At 43.5% G+C, this 23,157-nt stretch overlaps 1 protein-coding gene across 1 annotated transcript in view; it reads right to left on the reverse strand.

Annotated features, from left to right (window-relative positions):
- The window catches only part of CCDC148 (coiled-coil domain containing 148), a 101,872-nt gene that overhangs the window by 9,326 nt on the left and 69,389 nt on the right, over window positions 1–23,157 (reverse strand). The window contains exon 11 of the mRNA XM_056861510.1: window positions 13,274–13,392. Within this exon, the coding sequence (XP_056717488.1) occupies window positions 13,274–13,392 (119 nt within the window). The remainder of the gene's footprint in view (window positions 1–13,273; window positions 13,393–23,157) is intronic.

Raw genomic sequence — 23,157 nt, forward strand, 5'->3', positions numbered from 1 at the left:
CTGCATTGTGCAGGAGGTTAGACTAGATGACCCTGGAGGTCCCTTCCAACTCTATGTTTCTATTATTCTATGCTGTACTGGCTAGAGTGTTGGACAAGGATCTGGAGTCCCCACTCTGCCATGGATGCTTACTGGTGACCTTGTTGATGTAAGTAATTACAAGGGAGGAGAGGAGAATGCTGTTGTGAGTAGCTGTTGGGAAGAAGAAGAAGAGTTAGTTTTTATATGCCGACTTTCTCTACCACTTAAGGCAGAATCAAACCGGCTTACAATCACCTTCCCCTCCCCACAACAGACACCCTGTGAGGTAGGTGGGGCTGAGAGAGTGTGACTAGCCCAAGGTCACCCTGCTGGCTTCGTGTGTAGGAGTGGGGAAACAAATCCAGTTCACCGGATTAACCTCCGCTGCTCATGTGGAGGAGTGGGGAATCAAACCCGGTTCTCCAGATCAGACTCCACCGCTCCAAACCACCGCTCTTAACCACTACAGCACACTGGCTCCACCACGCTGGAAGAAAAGTGATGTAAAGATATCTAAATAAGCAAAACATTCTAACCAACTCACAACACCAAAGAGAAAAAATGGAAATTACAATATCGCATCAATAAAAAACAAGATTGAAAACCAAACAATAGATTTATTATTATTCTAGAATTACTGTACTATTATTGTATTTATTGTATTATTATTATTTATGTATCACATAACCAAAGGTTTTATGGTACTTCTGAAAGGCAAAATGGAGAGGACTAATTATTCAGTTGTGAAGGGGAGTCCAGCCTCAGGCCCCTGCCATAGTGATATTTTTATATACAGTAACTGATGCAAGGCTTAGTATGACGAAGCAACAGGGTGGGAGGGGCTTCTATAGCTCCCTTCGTTGTCAGAGCTTTGAGTCTCAAAAGCTTATATGCTGAAAATCGTGTTGTCTTAAGGTGCAACTGGACCCGAATCCAGCTCTTCTGCTATAGGCCAGCACAGCTACTCTCTGAAACCAACATTTACACGTCAACCATTCGTCAAACTTCAGCAATTTTCTACAATGCATATACCAAAACAGTCACTTTATTATGCCTAGCCAAAGAAGAACTCCAAATCAGTCAAAAATTGGTGTGTCAAAAAGGTCACACCATTTTTGTCTTTTCTTCTGTGACCTCTGTTCATTCAAGCTCTTTAAACAAAAAATAGGTATAAGCACACACTGTAATTAAAGCCCTGATAAAATCACTCTAATGCCTGTACTGCTTTAGCATGAAAACCAGGATGACATTTCTCATGTACATTGGTCAATAATAACACAGAAACCTCTGGCCACCAGGAAGATCTAGAGGCTATTAGCATTTATTGACCCCAATTACAGCACTAATTGAAACATTTGCAGAAGATCTTAACAAATGACTACAATGCCTTCTTAATATTTTCTAATTGTAATTCCTACCTATTCTAGTCCTCATGTGCATTGCTAGTAGACTAATGCCACAGTCCTAACCACACAAACATGAAAATAAACTCAGTCCAGTTCAGTTCAACAGGACTGATTTCGGATATCTGTACATGGCTGTAAATCCAGCTACAAGATGAGTACAGAGAACAGCTTTTCAGAAATTCAGAGACCAATACTGCGTAGCTTTCACTGGATGATCACGTCAACAAAGAATAAGTTTTAGTATATGAAATGTGGATATCTATTGAAAAATGGATTCTGGACATATAGTGAAGCTATAAAGCTTTGCCCATGTGATTGTGAGCATAATACAATAAATACCACATACTGGATTGTGAGAATCAGCCTAGTAGTAAATAGAGTCTACATGGTTGCTAGAAAACGGACATCAAGTGGCACCATTTCTGTATCACTGTAGGTTGCATTAGGTTTGAACCAGAGCAAGGACCATGTGAGGATCACACAAGGATTGCTTCTCTTCCTAGTTTTCACCTCTTTCCCCCAAAGGGCCATTGCTAACCTTGGGAAAATTTATTTCTGGAGTTGTGGGACATGAATGGAATAACAGTCATGCAGGTCAAGAACATTCTGTGGGGAGGGGGTGAAATAGCTCAATTATTCCTCCTCTTTCAGTGGGGAGATCAGTAACCATCAGCACTGTCTGCTGACGGACCACAGAATCCAACCCCCTCCACCTCATGTGCTGATCACAGAATCCAACCCTCTCCACCTCATGCGCTGATCTCCTAGACCAGTCGTTCCCAACCTTTTTCAGCCTGTGGGCACATTTGAAATTCTGGCACAGGGCAGTGGGTACAAATACAAAATGGCTGCAGCAGGAGGCAGAGCCAACCTACAAAATGGCTGCCACAAAAGGCGGAGCCAACCACACAATGTCAGGAAGTGAGGTCGTGCATAACTCTAATAGTAACTCTTCAACATTTCAGGCAGAAGCTCTGTTTAACGGAATGCCTTTCAAAATTATTGTCACTTGGTAGGCACCAGGAAAGGGGCTCGTGGGTGCCATGGTGTCCACAGATACCACTTTGGGGACCCCTGACTCAGACCAATCCATGATGAAGGTGGCAGATGGTCTTGGTTTTGTGGTCTCAATCTCATAAAAACATCAAACAACTTCTACTGAAGAAACAGCAGTCAGAACCCTATCGCAATAAAATTCTCTAGCTCCAAAATGCAACTGGCAATCTTCTAAGTGAACACCACTGAAAAAAGAGCTAACAATTCTTTGTTGCCTTATAGTGACAGACTTCTAATGTTCCCAACCGGAGCAATAAAAGCAGTAATCAGTAAGATTGCTCAATCATGAACAACAGTTGCTAATTGAAGGAGAGATTTCTAAAATGAGTAGCAAGAGGAAGATATTGATGCTGGACCACTTCCAAAAAAAGCATCCCTGAGTGACTGAGTGGGATGATGTCAGGAATGCCTGACAACAAGGGATAAACAATACCAGAGTGAAGAAAGGAAAGGAAGGAAGATCAGGACTTTCTAGAGATGGGGTTGGGCTGATTTCCAAATGTAAAGATGCACAAAAGAGGTCATGTGCATCTGAGGGTACCTGGAACAAAGGAGGTGACTTTCCACATGTTTTGGTAGCTTTGCATTTACCAATGGAGCCTGACAACAATTTGAAGATGATGTAAAAGAGAGATCACTGTTCAGTATGAACATTCATTCCATTTTGGATGCTTTTTAAAAACCCGATTTGTGACCATTTTAAAATTTAATACACAATTGCTGGCACAAGGTGTTCCATGTGGTAATAGAACTGAGAGTGACCATTGTCCATTAAGGCTTTTGCTGGGTTTCAGGGATAACATCCTTCTCTGCCCGGCCCCCGATCCTTTAGTTGGGTGTTTGCCTGGCACAAGGAGACTTAGGTGGACGACACAGCTCCAAGCCAACGTAGCCTAATCCTCGGTGAAGGATGACTTGTGGTCCCGACACCAAGAACTATTGTGGGAAGGCTCAGATGCGTTTAAGTATTTCGAAGATATAGTGCAACTTCTTAAACCTCTGCTCTCCAATGACAGACCCTTCAAAATTACTACTCATTCTACTACAGGGTGGTTGATCAGCTTAATCAATTATTCCTTTTTTTCAACCGATTGTAAGTTATTAACGTGGGAAAGAGGAAGTTGAGCAGGCCAGTGGTAAGAGAGGGGAGGGGAAAACAGAAGTAGTGATAGTGATGGGAAGGAAGGAGGGGAAATATCGCAGAAAAATCCCACAAATTAAAGTGGGAGGTTAAAAAAAAACCCAAGCAGAAGAAATGATAAAGGTAGGTTGGCTGTTGGGTGGGAAGGAGATAAGGTTGCCAACTCCAGGTTGGAAAATTCCAGGAAATTTGAGGGGTGTATCCTGGAGAGGGTGGGGTTTGAGAAGGGGAAGGCCATCAGAAGGGTACAACGCCACAGACTCCACCCTCCAAAATGGACATTTCCTCCAGGGGAACAGGATTGCCAACCTCCAGGTGAGAGCTGGTGATCACCCAGAATTACCACTGCTTTCCAGATGACAGAGATCAGTTTTCCTGGAGAAAATGGCTGCTTTGGAGGATGGAGTCAATGGCATTATACCCTGCTGAGGCCACTTCCCTCCACAAATCTCACCCTCCCAAGGTTCCACCTCCAAATCTCCAGAAATTTCCCAACTTGGCACTGGCAACCTTGAGGGGAACTGAGGGGAACAGAGAAGGGTGGTATATATATCTATCAAATAAATAAGGAACACATTATACTATGTCAGCTCCCACTTGATTGGCTCCTTCACCTTTTGTTCCTAGGTGAATTGGGGGAACAGCAGGAAAGGAGAGGGCTGCTTTCCACTCCCACAGCTACACTTTTTGTGGAGTGTGTGTGAGAGAGAGCTGTGTATATGTACACGAGAGCGAAAGAAAGATTGGCTTTCTGCCATCTGGACCCTCAGGAAACAGCCTTTCGGAGATACAGCTCAATTGGGGTGCAGATCCCTGTGTGTTTTTTCCCTTTATCTGGGGAGATCTGCAGGAAATGAGGCATCAACAGAGCTCTTCTCCCCTCTGGGCAGCAGGGGAAAAAGCTAGGCCTATTGCATCCATTCACGGTGTGGGAGCACAGCTTTGAGGTGGGTGAGGAGTTTGCACACACTTGCCCTCCCACTCCGTTCCCCTTCCTCTCTCCCACCCCTTCCCTGGCAGGCGCTCCCAGTAAATTGTGAGGTGCGTTGGCACAGGCAGGGGCAGCAGTGAAGCACAACCTGGGCAGCTCTCTGCCTTCCCAGGGTATAACAAGATGCTTGGTTGCAAGGCGACCCTGGGAAGGAAGGGAGCGCAGGCGAGGAGGAGCAGGCACCTCTGTGCCAGCCAGGAGAGACAGTTCTGCTGCCCCCCCTCTGCATGCCATGGAGGGCGCCTGCCCCCCCAACCCCCTAGTTACAGCCCTGCTCACAGACCAAATACTGATAATTAGCCATTGATTCATTAATGCTCACAAATTAGCTTGTTTAGTGTGAAAACACAGGAACAGAAAGAAAATGGAACGTAGTAATGGTATCTTTGCTGAAGGCAACACAAATAATAACAGAAATCTATCATCCTCTTCCCCATGGATGACAGATATTTATAGTGCTGTATTTTTGTGTAGAATCGCCATTTCATTTCAGTTTGCAGCTGCATGTGGAAAAGGAATCCTTAGCAGTACAGCAAGCTCATGATGCAGTGTTCCACGGACTACCCGTAGTCTCTAGAAAACATACATTTATATTGTTCGAGAGGTAACAGTGGAACAGTTTATTTAATTTTATTTTATTTCTACCCCTTCCTTTCCTGGCATAAGCCGGGCTCAGGGCAGCTAACAACAGTATAGTTAATCAACAAAATCAAACATAGAGCATAAAACGTAACTAACTACAAATGACACCCAAATAGTTATTCCCTCTTGTACAAAGGGTTGCCAGGTCCCTCTTCGCCCCGAGTGGGAGGTTTTGGGGTGGAGCCTGAGGAGGGTGGGGCTTGGGAAAGGGAGGGACTTCAATGCCATAGAGTCCAATTGCCAAAGCGGCCATTTTCTCCAGCCGAACTGATTTCGATCGGTTGGAGATCAGTTGTAATAGCAGGAGATCTCTAGCTAGTACCTGGAGGTTGGCAACCCTACTTGTATATAATTTCATCTCAATTTAAAGGGAGAAATCATCCTTCATATGGGTGAAGTTAGTTCTAGGGGAAACCCAGAAAACGACAGTGAGGAATATAAGGATCTAATAGGGTCCAGTAGTAAAAAGACAAGGAAAAAAGAAAACAAGGAAGGGAAAGGAGAAGGGAGGAAGGGAAGGGGAAAGGGAGAAAGGGGGAGGAAAGGAAGAGGGGGAGGCCAGCATATGTGGAACTGTCGCTGTCCTCGACCATAGGCTCGGTGGAATATCTCCATCTTACAGGCCCTGCGGAACAGAGCCAGGTCCTACAGGGCCCAGGTCTCATTCAACAAAGAATTCCACCAGGCCAGGGCCAGGGCTGAAAAGCCCTGGCTCTGGTTGCGAACACCTGGATATTTCTTGGGCCAGGGACCACCAGGAGGTTGTTTCCGGTTCAGCATAACACTCTTTGGGGGAGGTGTAATGCGAGAGGCACGCTGGTTCCAGATCGTTATGGCTTTGAAGGGCAATACTAGCACCTTGAGCCTGATCTGGTACTCAATCTGGAGCCACTGCAGCTGGTGGAGCGCTGGTTGTATGTGCACTCTCCAAGTGGTCCCTTTAAGTTCTGGACCAGTTGTCGTTTAAGGAGCAGCTTCAAGGGTAGCCCTGCATAGAACGAGATACACTAGTTTAACCTGGCGGTGATCTTTGCATGGATCCCTGTGGCTAGATCAGGCCAGACAGGCAGGGAGCCAGATGCTGGGCTTGGTGACGGTGGAAGAATGCCATCTAGTATTTATATGGGGGGGGGGACCTGAAGAGGAAAAAAACCTAGTTAATGACATACTATCCGGTATGAAAACTGTCCTGAGGACACAGAGTATGAGGGCATTTGGGACTTGCACAGCACAACTGGAAGAGTATCCTAATGCTATTGCAGCAAGGTCCACTTTCTCTGGTTGCCTGTGGAAACTGGAATATTCAGAAAGAATTCTGTTACTGCTGCTTTTGCCATCAACACCCCCCGTGTCCAATTTTGACTTAGTATCATGATTGTAACAGTCTTTATAAAAATAACAACTTGAAAAATGAGCTTAGTTTAGTGGTTTCAATAAAACCATCTTTTGAAGTACCGTGAATACACGTTTATGTAATTTCCTATAAGCATAATTTCATTAAAATTGCTTTCAGAATAATGTCTCATAAATATTTAACAGAAAACTGAGCTCCCATATTTATTGTAACAGCTTTAAAAGAGCATCAGTATCATGTTTATGCTATCACAATATTTTACCAAGTAACACCTTCTCTATTTTGACTGGAATAAATATCCACATAAGATTCAAAGGGGTTCAGCGAAAAAAACATTTTCTGTATCCGCCAAAAAAGCATGTAAGCGACTAAAAAAGCAAGCCCTGTTTCCTTTTCTGATAAATTATGTTTCTGCATGACCTTTGAGAATTAGAATAACATAATTTGGTCTCTAGCTTTGCATTTTCAACTTAATAACCTGAGTCAGGAACAGTTTACCCTTTTTCAGGCTCCTGTTGATGGATACTAAGAAAGTACTAAGATACAAAGATACAAAAGGCTGTGGTGACCCCACTGTATCAACCTAGAATGCTCCATCCATCTACTTTGCAAAAAGAAGTCAACCAACCAATCAAAGATTGATGCACACACTTTCACCCAGTTTAAGAATGTTGTCAACCAATCCTTCCCTTTCAGTGTGGTATAGTGGTTAAGAGCGGTAGTTTGGAGCAGTGGACTCTGATCTGGAGAACTGGATTCAATTCCTCACTCCTCCACATGAGCGGCGGAGGCTAATCTGGTGAACTGGGTTGGTTTCCCCACTCCTACACATGAAGCCAGCTGGGTGACCTTGGGCCAGTCACAGCTCTCTTAGCCCCACCTACCTCACAGGGTGTCTATTGTGGGGAGGGGAAGGGAAGGGAAGGTGATTGTAGGCCAGTTTGATTATCCCTTAAGTGGCAGAGAAAGTTGATATATAAAAACCAACTCTTCTTCTTCCTCTTCTAGCTACCACCCCATCATTTATTTATTTACACCCCACCCCAATTATCAACTAACTACATGGTGATCTTTTTCAAGAAAACATATTGCAAAAAGGCATACCTGATTCCAGCTGATCTAGAATCGACCCTGGCTGTACCTAAATCTAGCAACACCATTCACAAAGGTCTTTTTATTTTGCCTCGGGGAGATGTGGTTTTGCAAACAATCAGGTTCAAGAGAACGACAGTGCAATACTACCAGAGTGCAATACTACCAGTGCAATACTACCAGAAGTATACCCTTCTAAGTCTATTGAAGTCAATGAGCTTAGAAGGGCATGTCCCCCAACCCCGCACTTACCCCAGGAGACTGCAAGCTCCACCAAAGCTTACAGTGAAACATGTTGGGATCTAAAAGGTAAAATAAACTGTTCTCCCTTGCATCTTGCCCTTCTTTTTTCTCTCTTAAGCATTATCTAGGTACATGGCCCTGAGTAGTCAGTAATGTCCAGTGCAGGTTTCAACTTCAGCAGCCTGCTGTAAGCATTCCTGCCAAGGAGGAGGAGAGTTGGTTTTTATATGCCGACTTTCTCTACCTTTTTAAGGAGAATCAAACTGGCTTACAATCCCCTTCTCTTCCTCTCCCCACAACAGACACCTTGTGAGGTAGGTGGGGCTGAAAGTTCAGAGAACTGTGACTAGCCCAAGCTCACCCAGCTGGCTTCATGTGTAGGAGTGGGGAAACCAACCCAGTTCACCAGATTAGAGCCCGCCGCTCATGTGGAGGAGTGGGGAATCAAACACAGTCCTCCAGATTAGAGTCCACTGCTCTTAACCACAACACCATTCTGGCTCTCAGCTTTGCCAGGTGCCAGTCCTGCCGTCCCATGCCTACACGGTTACTTCACATATGTCAGACCTCCTCTGGGATCTCATCTGCCCTTCAGTAGCAGCAGTGGCCTCTTCTTGACCCTTTCTTCCCATTGCATCCCCCCTCACACACACACACACACACACACACACACACACACACACACACAAGCTGCCTCCAGGATCAGCCTCTGCTTTCGTCCCTTCATTATTCCATTCTTTTAAGAGAACATTTCTCGGTAACCTGATACATACCCTGATACTACAACTGGAATCCACAATTCTCTCAGAAGCACTATGTGAGAGTACAAAGCACTGTAGTCAATACTGCCTGCTTATATCTTCGTAACTTCTGACACTCTCCTGTTCAATTAAAAAAAAAAGTTTGCCACAGTCTGACATCAAAAGGCCAAAGCTCAATGGGATAAAATAGCCGTCTACAACAATGAAGAAGACTTCGATTTTTCCTCACCGCTGGAACTATCCTCAGTTGACAGGAGACAGGGCACTTAGCCCTGTTCAGGTTCCTAAGCAAGATCAGGCTCTAGCGTTCACAGCCTCACTTGGCAAGCAAGATCCCAAACTCCAAACTGGGCAATGAAGGCTTTACTTTGCAGGAATAAATTCTGGCAGGCCAACTTCTCAGAGATTTGTGATGAAGGATAAATGTTCCTGCCACTATCCATCTCAAAGTGAAGATTGTCTGTCTAGATATGCCCTCAAGTAGCAGACAGACAGACCACGAAGAAGGAGAAGAAGAAGAAGACCAAAACAAAAACAGCAAAAAAGACAAGACTGGAACGTCCAGAAAAATCGATGGTCCCTTGGAGTGTCAAGAGCTGAAAGAATCCCTCAAAAACTTGCCCCTTAATAGGGATGGCTGAAAGAGGGCAATGGCTGACTAGGAAGTTTGCATACAAAATAGTGCTCTTTTTAGCTAGCATGTCCCAAACAGCTGAAGATTTATAGCTGTCCTGGACCCTGTCCTCCCTTAGTGAAACAATAATGAGTCTAATAAGGACCTGGGCTCTCTCACTGACACACTCAGCCAAAGAATCTGGACTTTTCTTTATACCATCAATCGTTAGTTAAAAGATTTTATCACTGAAGCCACTAACTGCTGACAGGATTAGGTACCTTTTCAGGAATATTGACTTGATCTGGGCTTGTGATATGATTAAGTCTTGGCCGAAGTATACATGGTTGACATATCTGTCTTTAGCCTACAGTAAAGTTTACAAGTAGATGGACTGTGACATTGCCATCCCAAGCACAGTTACACCCTTCCAAGACTGTTGACTTCAACAGACTTGGAAGGAGGTATCTCTATTTAAGATTGCAATATAAATCTCTTAATGGAATCTCACGTCCCACCTTCTAATGTGATGAAATTCCAAAATGGAGAGTTAGCTATCTGCTCATATTTTTTATCAGCTATTAAAATAAAATAAAACTGATAAAAAGTAATTTGGAGACCCAAAGGATTTCCTTACAGATAGTCTTCATTACAAATTTCCAGAATATTCACTTTTATAAATTCCCTAACCAATAAAATTATATACCTTCACAACCAAAGTCTGCTTTGCATTTATTTATTTACTGCATTTATAACCCATCTTTCTCCCCAATGGCTTACATCATTATCCTCTCCTTCTTTTTATCCTCAACCACTAAAACTGGATATCTGAAAAAACTCTTGAAATAATGGCCATTTGCACAGCACAGGGTTGAATTCACAACAGTTTACAGTAGTTGGCCAAGGTGATACATGCCACGATGACCTCCAGACTGGACTACTGCAACTCACTCAACCCAGGGCTGCCCTTGAGGCAGCTTCGGAAACCTCAGGTTATACAGAATGTGGTTCCTAGGCTGTTCACCAATACATCATGGTCATTTCATATTCAACATACACTTAACCAGCTGCACTGGTTGCCTATTGGGTTCTAAGTCGAGTTCAGGGTCATGGTTTAAGGCCCTAAACAGTCTGGGATTTTCACACCTTTGGGACCACCTCTCCCTATATGTCCTCCCAAGAACGCTTCATTCTTCTTCCCGTGGTCTACAGGTGGTACCTGGCCCATGGGTGGCTCAACTGTCCTCAATGAGGGCAAGAGCTTTTTAATCAGTGGTCCCGGCCTGGTGGAACTCTCTGCCAGATGACATCCAGGCCTTGCGGAATCTTTCTAGATTCCATAGGGCCTGTAAGATGGAATTGTTCCACTAGGCATTCCATTGTGGACGATTGAGGCAAATTTTTCCCCTTATCAGAAGTGCCACTTGGTTTTGACAGCAGCCTGGGTTGCCAGGTGCTTAAGACGATGTTTTATTTTGATGCCACTTAGGATATTATTTTACTATCTTTATTTTTAAAATTTCGTGTTTTATTGTTGCTGAATGATTGTTTATTGAATTGTTGTGAGCTGCCCGAGCCCTGAGACGCAGGGGAGTGGCGGGATAGAAGCCTAAAATAACAAAAAGTAAATCCAGCGGGTTCACAAAGAGCTCACATAGGTACAAAGACCAAGGCCTGAATTCACAACTGCATCTTTCTCCTTACACTTAAAATATAGATTTGGTGGCATTGATCAACCAATCATCAGATCCTGGAAATATGTGCCTTCCACGTCAGTAGGGTTAAGCTATGATAAGTGAGTACCTTAAGCAGAACTGATGCCTGAGAGCAGAGGTTATATAGTGAATGGAGCTCAGAGGCAGATCAATGAAGATAAGTTGCCCTGAAGCTTCTTGTTTGGAGCTTGAAAGGACTGCAGGTGAATTGCTGCAGGGGTGGGGAATCAAATCTGTGGGGTGTTTTTATTTAAAAGAAAGAAAATAAACAGAATGAAAGGACTCTAAGGGAAAGGGGGGAAGTTAGAGACGTTAAAGATAGATGGCAAAGGAAGGTGAAAAGGGCAAATTGACATTAATACGCAGTAAGACTTGACAGTGCCTTGGAATGAAATGCTATTGGCATTCAAAGGCTCTGTAAATGTTTATATGCACTCCCACCAGAAAAGAAAAACAGATGTCACTCAAAGCACCTGAGAGGGCAAGAGAGTGCGTGAAACTGTTGGCTAACTTCCCTGGTAGCCCTGTCGGTTTGGTTAAGCTGCTGGGGTGGGGAAGGGGAGAGGCTTACTTGGGTTGAGAATTAAAGTTTCATAAACGAGATTCAGAATGAACCAAGAAGCAGGAGAAACCACCCGTACTCCATTGGTAGAAGCCTGGGGGTTGGTGTGGAGAAGCTTAGATGGTACTTAGAGGAAAGAGAAGAACAGCCATGGGATACTAGCTCAAAAAAAAATCTCTGGGGGGAACAGCATGGGTGTTCCAGAGCTTGGGTGTAACTCAAGCTGACAAAGACAGGCTGCCTTGAGTTTCTGTAGCAAGGCAATATGACGTTTACACACCATTTACATCTCAAACAAACATTCCCTGTTATAACCCACTAACAACAGCCACTTAGCACATTTTTATTCATCAAGGACATTAATTCTCAAGGATTTATCTCAGCCTAAGGCTTTTGAGCCTCATTAGGAAAGTATTTATCTCAACTGGAGATATTACGGGGGGGGGGGGGGGAATCCCTTCTAAACCTAGTCACCAGAACCTGAACAAGTATCATCATTGATGCTCTTGGATTTGCGCAGGCAGTACTGAAAATATTTAGACAATGCTCCTGACCCTTATTAGCCTTGGGCGAAATCTTCAGAGAGATCTCGGTTCCCAAAAGGATTAACAGCTGCACTGAAGGCACAAGATCAAACATGTTCTAAAGCATTGACAAATGACCTTACGGACCTACGTACTGTACTCGTAAATAAAAACAAGGGGCTTGGTGCCATGCAACTAAGCAGAGAAGGCTACTAATACGCAGTATCACTACCTTAATGGAGATGCTTAATTTGCCTCGTTTGCTGTTGGCACATCAATGATAGATTGATGGATAGATGATAGACAGACAGAACACAGACAGACAGACAGACAGAGAAACATAACTAGATAGCCTAATAAGAGCCACAGGAAAGTTGGAATGGAAGCTGACAGCATTTGAAAGCCATTGTTCTCTGCTCAGCCCACACTCTAATCAATGTTTTGAGCCAAAAGCTCCAGGACAGCTGTCGCAGAGGAAAAACCTGTTGCTGGCACCTTAGAGGATGCTGCTGATAATTAGAATAGAAAACCCTGGGCTAGAGGTGGGTTAATGACTTCGTAGGAGGCAGCTACAGATAGTCATAGAAGATTCTGGAAACTAGTCCAAATAGTTCCGGGAGAAGATGCAAGGTCAGTACTTCGCACATCCCCCTGCACTGTGTGGGACTAGTCTTTGGGGCTGATTTGCATCACTAGAGTAGTGGAATGTATGGGGAAAGAATGTAAGTGGTGCCACAATGACCCACTAAATATATTTGCTCTGAGAAAGGAGCTAGTGAAGTGCAGCAGTTGGAACGTCCAACTACGGTCTGGGTCACCTGGACTGAAATCTCCACTCTAGCATGATGCATGATGGGTGATCTTGGGACACTCAGGTTCTCTCAGCCTAACCTACTTCACAGAGTAGTTGTGAGTATAAAAAGGAGATGGCAGAACTGCTCTTGGAGGAAGGGCGGGATAATAATGCACTAGACAGAAAAATAGGTAATTATCCAAAATAAAACGAATACCAATAATTTTAAAAGAAAAACAATAATCTTAAGGATATTATTAACATTAGGAATAATCATAATACAATATATAGAGATGTAAACAAAATAGGCTTTGCTCCCAAACATGATCTGGTAAACTACATCCCTTTTTTGGCCTTACCTTTCGTTGTCTTTAATGGCTTGTTCAGCAATTAATTTCTTAAATTCTGCCAAACGCAGTAGATCTTTGGCTTCTAATTCCTGCCACCTGCGTTGCTTTTCAGCCCAGTATTTTTTCACCTGTTTTTTAAAAAAACAGAGAGGTAACAATGAAAGGGAGGCTTCTATCACTGAATAAAGGCTATCTCCGTTTTTATAATAATGGTCTTATTTGCCCAAAGCACATTGACGGCAATAGCAGTTTAACCTTCCATTTTCACAATCTCCAACTGAAAGTGGAGAAACTGGCTTGCAGAATTGCTGCGCCTGGTGGCTTCTATTATAACATTATCTTTTTCCATCCTTTTTGACGACTTGAATTAGAGACAGGTTTTATCATGCGGCCTATCAGGAAGGAAGCAAATTATCTTCAATCGAGGAATTAGGACTGATTTAAACATGATGCTGGCAAGGCAAAAAGAACTCACCTGTGGGAATTCACACTCACGTGGCATCTCGTTTCAACTGAGCTGCTACCTGCACAAAGCAAATATGTGTACCTTCTTTTCACAGATAGCAGTCTAGTTTAAACAAGACTCCCACAGGTGAGTTTCTTTGCAATGCAAGCATCATGTTTAAAATCAAGCCTTACAGATAGTCAGAGAAGAATACTGTAAATTCCAAAGATAGCATCCAAGAAGACACAGAAGGGTGGGTGCACAAGAGAGAGACAAACAGAACAAAAAAAACAAAACAAAACCCTGCAGCAAACATAATTAAGCATTTGCTTCCTCTCCCTTCTGACTTTTAAAATAGCATAACTGAGAGCAGATGTCACAGACAGCAGACAATGGTCATTTATGCATGGGTACTTTCACTCATGTTCACCCCGCCCTCGTCTGTCTCGTTTGTTCCTTGGAGTTATGCATGAGTTTTCCCTCCATTAGAGATGACCTCGCTGCCAGCCGTCACAAATCCTGGACCATTCCATTCCTCTGTTAACTCAATTCTTCCCTCTCCCCTGAGCTCAGCCTGGGTGAAATCTCCATGCATAAGGCAAAGTGCGGGACATGCAAGCTTGGTTTTGCTCACAGACAATTACAAAGCAGCATGTCCAGGCGCAGAGATTCAGATACTTCCTGCTTCCTGGGAGCTCTTTCTGAGCAGAAGAAAGGCTTTTAAAAACCGAGGCTTGGATTTCTCCCCCCCTTCTTTTCAGATTGCTCCGTTTTTTTGTTTTATGTTCCTAAAATGCTTTTTCATGCAGCAATTGGGTTGGGGGGGAGGGAAATTTTCTCTCACTACAGCCAATTACGAAGCAGCATTTCAAGGGGCGGGGATTCAAACACTTCCTGATTTGAGCTTGGAGACTGCTGATGCATAGACTCCCAACAGAGAAATGTGGGTCCAGCGAGCAACGAACCCCAGGTAAAACTCCCATGCATAAACGACCAAAGAAAACTGGCCATTTGTGTATGAGGTTTCACCTATCTGATCAATGCTAGCACCGACAGGGATAAACAAAAGAGCTGATACGGAAACATGAGAAAGTATACAGAAAATACGTTTACAGATTTAGAAGCTGGAGATTTGGCTGCAATGTTTACCAAATGACATTCAACCACCATGGATGTGTTTGCTCGGAGCAAAGGCTAATTAATAGGACAAGCACTTCCTCAGTTGCAAACAAACCCAAAAAATCAGCCAGCAGCAGAGATAAACCAAAAGGTTAATTAAACTGAGATGACAGTTTCTTCTCTTGAATAAATTCTAAAGGAAAGGGGTTCAATTCTACCCCCCCCCAAAGCTTCAGTTCTTTGAAGTAAACAAGTTAGGAAGCACCATGAGCTTTGTTTGTAGCTCTCTGCAGACTGTCATGATCTTCGGTTAAAAATATATTAAACAACAAGTTATACAATATACATCTTCCATGTATTTAAGTGGGAGAGGTACTGAAGCACAGGCCAAGTTACACAACATCAGCGAGAAAAACGGATAAATAATTCTTGGCATAGGAGCAAGAATCAACTGCTCTGGGAAGTAGGGCTGTTGGAAAAAAAATTCAGTACAGTTCGGCTTTGGCAAAATTCGGCCCTTTTAAATTCGGGACATGCCAAAGTCTGAACTCCCCCGCTTCAGATCCGCAAAATTCAGAGCGAGATCCGGAGTTCGGGGGAAAATTCGCCCCCCGTGCGCCTTCACGGGGCTTCCCTGAAGGCGCGCAGGGGGGCCTTTAAACAGATCTGCGCCTCCCAGCTGGGAGGCGCAGATCTGGTCCCCCTCCCCCGCGTGCGCCTTCAGGGAAGCGCCATGGCCAGGCAGGCGCAAGGCAAACTCAAGACCCACCACCCCTCTTCCCGGGGCTCCCTGGGAAGAGGGGCGGTGGGTCTTTAAACCCCCCTGTGCCTGCCTGCCTGGCCAGGCAGTGCAGAGCACTTCCCCCCCAGCCGGTCCGATGCTCAGCTGTTGGGCGGGACCCGCCCGCCCCGCCCAGTTTCCTGGGACTCCCAGGAAACCAGGCAGGGCGGCCTTTAAAGGCGGGAAAAGGCAGGTTCGGAGAAGGCCGAACCTGCTGAATTTATTCGGCGTTCGCTTGAACTCGCAGAATTCGGCGCATCTTTTTCCTGCCTTTTTTTGAGTTCGGTTCCATCCGAACCAGAAACCGCCAAATTGGGGAAGATTCGGCGGTTTTTCAGTTCGGGTCGAACCAAATCGACAGCCCTACTGGGAAGACCGAGTGCAATGTTCATTGTAGTCAACTGCAGGCAGTGAATACTCCAACATCATCTGAGAAGGGATCCATACATTGTTACTTTGTTAACACAGAGCAAGTCATCATCTCAAGGTGTGGTTGTCAAGTGATGACTGAATCATCCTTGTCACCCCCGTCGTTCCTCTTAATTGCAGGGAGAGCGAAAGAGTGATCAACTGCTATCTCACTAACCATCCGATAGCTTATCCCCATGTCTAAAAACAGAGCCAAGGAGGATAGCACTCCTGGTCGTGAGAAAAAATGAACTACTGCTATAGCAGCACCTAAGGAAAAAAGCTAGGACATCCAGGGGAAGGCCATGCAGGTCAATAGATGAAGAGCCTGTTCCACTATTACTTACCGAGGAGAGACCGTGCACCGGTGCAAGTGCCCCTTTAACCCAGGATTAGAGGCACTTACACCGACCCAGGGACAAACACACTGGTGTTGGAGAGCTGTGGAGCTGCGCCGGCCCCTCCCACCAGCGCAGCTGCCAGCAGGGCATCCCCAGAAGAGACAGCCCACACTGGTGTGGGGGGTGTTCCCAGGGTGTTCCTGGGGGCTGAGCTGCCTTTAGGCAGCTTCCTAACCCCCTTTGCCCTGAGAACGCTCCCTCGCATTGCGGCATTGCTGCATCAATGGGGGCATTTTCTTTTTATCTATTTATAAAATGTTTTAAATTTCTTTTTGGCAGCTGGGAAGCTTCTGAGAAGGCGGAACAGATCTACTCCCCCTTCAGGAATGGGCTATTTGTTAATAAAACAGTGTTAAATCTCCATGTACAGGTGGTTGGTTGCTGCCCAAGGATTTTCAAATCTACCCATACTGGTGCATGATCAGATAATTTTAAAATGCCAGTTTCTGCCTTTACAATATTTTGCATTAAGTTAGATGCTGTTAAAATAAAATCTATTCTAGAATATGTATTGTGTCTATGAGAATAATATGTAAAATCCATCTTCAATGGATTATCTACTCTCCAAGCATCTATGAGATTGAATTCCTGTAAAACCTATGCCAGTTTATTTTCCCCTATATTCTTTCTTGTATTTTTATTACCTTTTATCTAGACAATCTGTATGACTCCAGTTTAGATCTCCCCCTATTAGAAGTTCCCCATGTTTAATTTGTCTAGTTTTGAAAATGTTTCTTAGGATCTTAATTTGTTTCTTATTTTGTGCATAAATAGAGGCAATTGTAAATATTTTATTTGCACATGCCCTTTCACTAAAATATAACGGCCTTGTGGGTCTCTAATTAACTTCTTTTTGGAATGGGAACGCTGTTGAAAAAATAATTGCCACTCCTCTTGATTTACTATTCCCTGGCATTGAGTAATGCTGCCCATAGTATCCATGTTTCAGTAATCTATCTTCTTTTTTGCTATGATGTGTCTCCTGAAGCATTATAACATCTGGGTGCGATTTTCTTATACAATTTGCTATTCGTTTTCATTTAATAGGATCACCCTTTTCTCTAACATTAAATGTGTAAATTTTAATGTTGTAGCCATATTCAACCATAATTTTTATATCTCTATTTCTACTCTGTGTTACTCTCTCTCCATCTTGCTTTAGACCCTCCAGCCACGTATTTAAACCGTTTGACCTGTGTAGGTGTCATATACAAAGTCCCACCCATAGCTGAAGTGAGATGGCTTAGATTATTTTCATCTAAGCCATGCTGTACCACCTGTACCACCTCTCCCAACTTCTCCCTCCCCACGCCCATGTCTATGAATATTTAACCCCTTTTACTTAAGTTGTTAACTGATAGCGTTTTTAACAGTTCCATTTAGTAAACTTAGTATTTTTAATTTAAGTCCTTTCATTTTAAATCTACTTGTCTCTTTGATATTCTAACATAACTTAAAATTTAAGATGTTAAAGCTGCCCATTCGCCCTTGGGTCTTCATCATTTAGATTTTACTCGTCTTGGAAGTATTCGTATTCGTGGGGTGGAGGAGTCCGCGGAGGGGAATGACATGATGGGATTCCTTATTGACTGGTTTAACTCCCTTGTCCCAGACACCCCCCTGAACAGAGCAAACTTGGAAAGAGCTCATAGAATTGCGACTTCAAGAGTAGCAGGTACTCCAACACAAAGAGATGCTGGCTGTTACCGCACTTGTATTCCCAGCGATGTATTAAGAGTTTGAAAACATTATAAAAAATACTGTTCGCACTTTGTTTGGCCTCTTTAGCTGTGAAGACGTTTTCCAACCATTTATAAGCTGTGGTATCCAAAAACCCTTTTAAAGCGATGGGGGTTACTGCACTTTGTATTCCCAGAGATGTATTAAGAGTTTGAAAAATGTTATAAAAAACATCACTTTAAAAGGGGTTTTGGATACCACAGCTTATAAATAATTGGAAAACGTCTTCACAGCTAAAGGGGCCAAACAAAGTGCGAATAGTGTTTTTTATAACATTTTCAAACTCTTAATACATCGCTGGGAATACAAGTGCGGTAACCCCCAATGTCTTTTATAACATTTTCAAACTCTTAATACATCGCTGGGAATACAAGTGCGGTAACCCCCAATGTCTTTTATAACATTTTCAAACTCTTAATACATCGCTGGGAATACAAGTGCGGTAACCCCCAATGTCTTTTATAACATTTTCAAACTCTTAATACATCGCTGGGAATACAAAGTGCGGTAACCCCCATTGTTGTGTGTTTTACAAGATACGCAGTGAAAGACCATTTCCTTAAGCAAGTCTGGAAACTCCCATCTTTAAATTATAAGGAAAACAAAGTGATGTTCATGCAAGACCTAAGGTTACGAAAAAAACAAGGAGGCCAAGATAAAATATCGCTGGGGATTCCCTTTCAAGGTAATTATTCAAAGAGAAAATAAAACTTGTGTTGCTACCTCATTAAAATAGGCATTGAGAATCTTGGAGGACTTACAGCTGAAACTCCCAAGTGAGATTAACGACATTATAGATAAGGATTCAGAAGGAGGAGGAGGAGGAGGAGGAGGAGGAGACAATGATTACACATAAGGATTCAGAAGGAGGAGGAGGAGGAGAAGACAACAACCAAAGTGAATGGAAGATACAGCAAAAGAGAACAGGAAAAAGGGAGGAAAATCAAAAGACAGGACAAGGAGCTAGAATTCCAAGTCCCCCCAAACTTCCATTCAGTTGAATTTAAGATGGAAAATATGCATCAATAGTAGTAGAAAAGGGCAAGAGTCCAGTAGCACCTTAAAGACTAACAAAAATATTTTCTGGTAGGGTATGAGCTTTCGTGAGCCACAGCTCACTTCTTCAGATACAGCTAGAAAGTGAATCCATCTGTCTTTAAGTAGAGGAGAGTGAATTCAGACAAGCATTAGTATGTAAATGTTAACAGTATGTAAATGTGAATAGCAGGCGTGATGGGATTAGGTGTGGTATGCAGAAGAATCTGTGATGTCCAGGGAAGAGATGGGTGTGGAGAAATCAGCATTGGTAATGAGCCATAAATGCAAGGTCTTTATTCAGCCCAGGTAAATGCATTGTCTTTAATTTGAATATCAACTGTAATTCAGCAGTTTCTCTTTCCAATCTCCCTTTGAAATTCCTTTGTAAGAGAACTGCTACTCTTAAATCTGCAACAGAATGTCCTGGAAGGTTGAAATGTTCTCCCACTGGTTTTTGAATATTGTGGTTTCTGATGTCAGACTTATGTCCATTTAATCTTTGTCTAAGAGACTGACCTGTTTGTCCAATGTAGATTGTGGAAGGGCATTGCTGGCATGTGATGGCATAAATCACATTAGAAGATGAGCAGGAGTATGAACCTGAGATAGTATGGATGAAATTGGTGGGTCCAGAGCTGATGTTCCTAGAATCTATATGAGGGCAAAGTTGGCACCTTGGTTTGTTGCAGGCCTTGGTGCCAGAGTCCATGTTCCTGTTAAGTAGTTTATCATCATGGGTGAGAAGTTGTTTTAGGTTCGCCGGCTGTCTGTAAGCAAGAAAGGGACGCACCCCCCCCCCAGTGCTTCAGCGAGGGAAGTGTCACAATCCAGCATTGGTTGTAGGTTCTTAATAATACGTTGGACTGGTTTTAGTTGGGAGCTATAAGTGTCAACCAGAGGTGTTCTGTTGTCATTCTCTCTGGGCTTATCTTGTAGTAAGTTGTGCCTGGGTATCATTCTGGCCTGCAACAAACCAAGGTGCCAACTTTGCCCTCATACAGATTCTAAGAACATCATCTCTGAATGCATCAATAGGTTATAGCTAAGAAAATGAATAGCCTCATTAAAAACAAAACAAAAAAAGAAAGTGTTCTAGGATGTCTAGGAAGAATTTTTAAAACATAAATAATCCCTTGTTTCTATATGTGCTTTTTATGAGATCCTGAAGAACTTTAACTGCTTTGGTCTTCCCCATTTTAGTATGAGCCCAGTAGTTAGAGCACCTGATGATATTCCTGAGGGTATTCAAATTTACACTAGATGGCAGTCTACACTCTCAGTGGGTAGCCAAGCTGCTGGATTGGTAAAGTAAAAAGTATCATGTGATTCTGCCCACCTAATTCCTTTGAAATGGAAGCAAGATTTCCATCCGTTTGACAGACTTTTGGCATTCTCCTACATTTCGGAGGTACGCGTCTTCTCAGTGTACCTGATATGCACTAAACATCCACATAATGACTTCTATGAGCAAATTCAAATGGAGGAGAGGGGGGGAATTTCTACAAAGGTGTAAAAGAAAGAGACCTCCAAACATGGTGTTTAGGTATGTGGAACATCTTCCGAGCACCGGACACTCAAATTTCCCCAGCCTGTTTAAACCACCATCTTCTATGGACTAATCTGAACTAAACCAATGGCACTATTTCTGAGCTAGTGGTTTGGAGGAGCTCTCGTAAGAAAACAAGCATTTCATACAAGCTACTGGAAACATGATTACCATCATCATTATTTGTAGCCAGCCTTTCTCACTAAGACTTAAGACAGACTACAAAATATGTAAAGCACTTCAATCAGATAGCAAAGACCTCCAATTAACAATGTAGTAAGACTAGGATTACAGAACAATGCAAACTAAAAGTGTGGTGTAGTGGTTAAGAGTGGTGGTTTGGAGCGGTAGACTCTGATCTGGAGAACTGAGTTTGATTCTCCACTCCTCCACATGAGCAGCAGAGGCTAAGTTGGTGAACTGGATTTGTTTCCCCGCTCCTACACACGAAGCCAGTTGGGTGACCTTGGGCTAGTCACACTCTCTCAGCCCCACCTACCTCCCAGGGTGTCTGTTGTGGGGAGGGGAAGGGAAGATGATTGTAAGCCAGTTTGAGTCTCCCTTAAGTGGTAGAGAAAATTGGCACATAAAAACCAACTCTTCGTCTTCTAAAAACTATCTAAGGCAACAAAAAACTGTCTAAGACTTGGCATAATGAAGAAAGGGGGTTACAAAATCAGAGGGCACTGCAGTAAAAAAGGGAAGGGATACATACAATGAACAGTGCAAGAGACTACAATACAAGCTGTTACAGAAGCAACCTCTTGTGCTGCTCCATTACACTAACATTTTGTAATCCCTCTGCAAAAAAACAAAAAACCCTGCCTGAACATTTCTGTTTTGCATGTTCGGCAAAAGGGTAGTTTGGGTTTCTGAAAATGTTTATGGCTCAGTGACTTCCCAGACTGATCTCCTTTAAAATGCACTTATCACATCAAGAAAAATCATTAGACACGTTCAGTGAAAAGCAGTTCATTCCAGAAATACTGATATTTTAGTGGATTAGTACACACCAACTGAGGGTTGAAACATAATATGTTATTAATTTTAACCAGAGTTTTATTTAAACCATATTTACATGCATACTAGGATGATAAGGGCAACTACAGTCTCATTATGACAGTAGTTCTGCTAACTATCTCTGGACAGGTTTATGCCTTGTAATAAAATCTATCTTATTTCATTAATTGCCTAGTTTTACAGAGTATTGTGTAAAAGGTACATAATGCTTCCTCATAAAACCTTATGAAGGTCAACAACCTCTCTGGCATAATTATCTGAATATAAGACCTGTAACTAGCATCATATACATTCCCATTCCGAACCAAACCATAGCACCGAGGGAAGGGGGCACGTGCAACAAAGTTATCTGAGGTTTGGATAGGGCTAAGAGCACAGTTCTTTATTAAGCCTATTAGTCTTCCAAAAAAGGTTACGTTTTGTGTATAATCTTACCATATCTTGTCGCAATACAGTGTGGTTTCGCTGCTTTTCAGAGCGTTTACCCACAAAAATAAAATGCAATCAACAATAAATTTAGATTCCCTCTAGGGTGCCAGTGTAATTATTCCATCTGAGAGAAGATGAGGAGAAAATCAACACTAGAGAGGCGATGTTCTCAAACAAACACAAGTGCGCGGCTTGCACTAAGACGACCAACAGATGCCATCGTCCACACACACACCCCTCCATGTGGATGACTGCTTAGGCATTGGCACTTGCAACCGCTACTATTTCTTTTCACCCTGGCTTCATACCAACAGGCCACAGACTTCTCACCATGAAAAAGGGAAGAATAGTCTGAGCAGGGTATATGTGATAGGTAGAATGTGGATGTATGTAGTAGGTTCTTTCATTAGTTTTAATTATAGGGTTTTTTTTCTTCCTATAGTTATTATCCGTGTTTGTTGTCTTGATTCCAGTCATTCAATTGCGTGACTTCTCCTCCAATCCATAGGGTTGCCAACCTCCAGGTATTTACTATAAACTGGAGGTGTACTGATATATGGCTGTGTACTGAGATTATTTCCTTAGGGATTTACTAACCTCCAGGTACCGTATATACCCATGTATAAGCAGACCCGCGTATAAGCCGAGGTGCCTAATTTCTCCCCCAAAATGGGGAAAAATTAGGCACCCGCGTATAAGCCGAGGGTCGGCTTATAACCCCTCCCCCCCCCCCGCAGGCTTACCTTCAGGCCCGGCGAAGGCGGTGGTGGCAGCAGCGGCGGGCCCCCCAGGGCGGGGGGAGCCGGGCCGCGTGGCCTTCCAGCGGCTGCAGGATGCTTCCCCCGGCCCTTCCAGGGCGGGGGGAGCCAGCGGCGCGGCCTTTTAGAGGCCGCAGGATGCTTCCCCCGGCCCTTCCAGGGCGGGGCGAGCCAGGTGCGCCCGGCAGCGGCGGCCGCAGGACACACA

Source organism: Euleptes europaea, chromosome 15, assembly GCF_029931775.1.
Source record: "Euleptes europaea isolate rEulEur1 chromosome 15, rEulEur1.hap1, whole genome shotgun sequence".
In the NCBI taxonomy this organism is placed as follows: Eukaryota; Metazoa; Chordata; class Lepidosauria; order Squamata; family Sphaerodactylidae; genus Euleptes; species Euleptes europaea.